The sequence below is a fragment of the Chinchilla lanigera genome, unplaced genomic scaffold, assembly GCF_000276665.1.
Source record: "Chinchilla lanigera isolate Chin_1 unplaced genomic scaffold, ChiLan1.0 scaffold00161, whole genome shotgun sequence".
In the NCBI taxonomy this organism is placed as follows: domain Eukaryota; kingdom Metazoa; phylum Chordata; class Mammalia; order Rodentia; family Chinchillidae; genus Chinchilla; species Chinchilla lanigera.
Window position 1 is genome coordinate 2,048,681 of NW_004955562.1, and position 3,276 is coordinate 2,051,956.

General features: G+C 44.7%; 1 protein-coding gene across 2 annotated transcripts in view; it reads right to left on the reverse strand.

Annotated features, from left to right (window-relative positions):
* Positions 1-3,050, reverse strand: part of LOC102027581 (protein PBDC1-like) — a 9,496-nt gene extending 6,446 nt beyond the window's left edge. Inside the window, exons 1-3 of one of the 2 annotated variants that reach the window (XM_005413093.2) lie at positions 2,912-3,050; positions 2,752-2,817; positions 8-67 (exon numbers count right to left, since the gene is read on the reverse strand). In XM_005413093.2, coding sequence (XP_005413150.1) covers positions 8-67; positions 2,752-2,817; positions 2,912-2,941 — 156 coding nt within the window. In that variant the 5' untranslated portion in view covers positions 2,942-3,050. The remainder of the gene's footprint in view (positions 1-7; positions 68-2,751; positions 2,818-2,911) is intronic. The other variant, XM_013509115.1, reaches the window with a different exon arrangement.
* Between the last annotated feature and the right edge of the window lie 226 nt (positions 3,051-3,276).

Consider the following 3,276-nt stretch of genomic DNA (forward strand, 5'->3'; position numbering starts at 1 on the left):
AGCTCACCTTGTAATATACTTCAGCATGCTGCATTGCTCTCATAGCCCAAGCCATCTCAATATCTGGCTGCAAAGGAGTGAGGAATACCAGGTCAGTAATTTCCCAGTCCTGCTACTGGGTAACAAACAAAGAAGTCTGTGGATGTCTAGTTAGTGCTCAAAAGGGCACCAACATTGCTGTTACTGTCAAAGGATAAAAACTGGACTGACAGATTTGCATAACATACTCATTCTTTTTTCCTTATGACAATCAAAAGAACATATTTACACAGCATAATAAACACAATGAACCACCAGTTATCTTTTCCTAGCAACTAGTCAAAGTGTGGGAGACTACATGAGGCAGTATATAAATTGGCTTCTCAGGACTAAGTTAATCATTGTAATAGTTAAGTAATATGTCCACTTAGACTACTGAGTTGTTGGGAAGACAAAGATAATGAACGTGAAACCACTTTTCACTTTTGCATGTAGCATTTCATAATCACCATTTCTGTTTATTATACAGTCAACTCCCACCCTGTAATGCCTAGAAATGACTCAGTCTCATGAAGCAGGCCCCATTATAAGTGTTACCAACCAGCTACCACTTGTTCCACTGGAATCTCCCACTACAACAGGTGGATGGATCTACTTCACATACAGAAAAAGCTATTTGAATTTTACCTACATGCCTAAACCATGCACTTACTTCACCTACCTGCCAATCTGTGTCCTTTATCCACTTACACTTTGAGGATCCAGTTCAACTTCCAGTTCCTCAGTAAAGTCTTCTACTGCCTCCATCCTTAGAGGATCTTATACCCTGACCCAATGATTATGAACGCATAATATTCTTATTTGGTTCTTGCTACTATTTTTGTAAGGGCACACTTATAGAATAGCAGACTGGTAGGCCTATTATAGCAAAAGTTAGAAATCAATTCATAGCCTGTGACTATGCCCATGTTGCCTATCACATAGTTAGCCTTGACTATTGTCATGAATTGGGGTCATTTGCAAGGTGAACAATATAATACAGGACACGTATTTTATATTATTTATAGCAGTCATCCAAAGAATCATATACAAGAGAGTGCAGGAAATCTGTCCACACACTAAATAGCAAAGAATTCAACTGAGGGCCTGGATCCCATGATAATGTCCTCCGTGAGTTCAGCTGAAGACCTAGAGCCCATAACAATGCCTCCCATGAGTCCAGCTGGAGGCCTAGAGCCCATTACAATGTCTCATGCAGGCCCATTTCACGGATCTGCACTAGGAAGACCCAAAGGTCAGTGGTGGAAGCTAGAAAGTCTGTGCCAGGGGGATGAAGGGTCTGTGCTAGCAGGCTGAGGGATCTACACTAGAGCCAGGAAGCAATGCTCAAAATAAGAACCAGAGCTCCCCTGAAAGTCACCACAGCTGTCCTCATCAACAGTGAGGTCCTGAGCTCCTCCAGGGGTCAGGATAGCTGAGTTCCCATTAGGAAAGCCAATGCAACAAGCTTCTCCAGGAGCATGAGCAGTGCACCACCTTCCCCTCAGGATCCAGGAAGTGATGCTCAAAGTGAGGACCAAAGCTCCCTCAAAGTGAACCGAAGCTATTCTTAGTGCCATTAAGGGTCCAAGCTCCTTGCAGGATGAAAACAACTGAGTTCATCAGGAAAGCCAGCATGACAAGCTCCTCCAAAAAACCAACAGCACCTTATAGCTTCCAACAGGCTCCCAACAACTTCTACCAGTTCCAAACAGCCTTTTTTCTTCTCCAGTTCTGCCTCTTATGCTGCTGGCAACAATCTTCACGTGGGCCTTCCACATGCAGCACCATGCTTATTAAGTGCAGCTGGGTGTTACAAGTTGCCCACCAGTTGTCAATCCACAACTATCTGCTCTTTGATAATGCACCGGGCCAACTTGACTGTGTCCAGCTTGTATTTTCCTTAGAAAAATATAATTTGTTTCTAACCTGCTTCAAGGACTTCATGTCTAGGACAGACTGGCCCAGGCAAGGACCCATTTAACTCTACTTGCTCCACTCACATCCCCCTCCCCTCCTTCCCAGAAGGTTAAACAATTCTTTTTAAGTAAACCTGTCATACATATAAAAATATATGACATAATTCTTGTATCCCATGTACCCAATCATGTAATAACGTGCTATGAGCTTTGTACTTCCCACTCACAAACGCTATTTAAACTGAACTCAAACCTGACTCAGCGTTGGTGATTTGGGCCTCTGGATTCCCCAGCCCACTAGTGCAATAAAAGTTGCCAACTCCTTGGTGCAAAGAGTCTTCCATTTGGTTTGATATTGGTTTTTCTGTTACATTTCCACCAACCTTTTGATTCTCAAAGTATGTCATATGCTTTCTGCATAAAGGGCTAAACCAGGAACACTACAAACTGTGGATACACAATGGAATCACCCCGGGACTTTAAAAAATATTTGTTCTTGATTCCCATCTCCTAGACATTGTGACCTAAACATAAACATTATGACATAAACTGTAATCCAAACACGGGAGGTCTTTAAAAGCCTCCCAGGTGATTCTAAAGCATAGGAAAGTTAGGGAACCATTTCCATGTTCACATAGATTAGTCCTCCGCTTGTGAACCGAGATTAGCATGAACTGAAAGAAAGTGAAGATCTGGGCGGACGTGCACCGCGTCTGCAGAAGATATCAGGGAAGGGGTGTAAAACTGAGTGGCAGGCCTTGCAAAGCTCTCAGGCTCCCTTTATGGATGGGAGCTGTGGGTGAGTCATACTCACATCATTGCCGTAAGACTCTGCTGGCAGAGAAAGAGCATTTGCGATGGACACTACCTCCGCGGAAGCCTGAGAAGAGGAAAAAACACGGGGGCGGTGTGAGAATGCAAGGCTCTAATCTGTTCCACTTTTCTACCCCGCCAAACCCAGAGCAGCGCCTCACCGGCTCATCCGTCCCACTGGAAAACTCCATGTTGCAGCCAAGAAAGTGTGGCTTGTTCAGTTTGTTTGTTTTTTCCCCAGCGGTCTTTCAGCAGTTGATTGGAAATGGAGAGGGCTGGAGGATGAGCAGTTCTTGCATCTGCGCCTGTGCCTGCCCTCTACCCCGGAGGTAGTCACTGGCCCCGCCTCATCGTCCCAGCCTGGAGGTGGAGGTGGTTTGCCCTTGCGCAATGAGGTCTAAGAGCTGACGCTGAGGTGGTGGGCTGCTCAGTAAGTTTCCATGGTGATGATGGTTAAAACCTGATTTAAAACAATGCAGCTTTTGTGCCTGCACCTGATGTGCTTTGTGGCCAGCAGACACTCAAA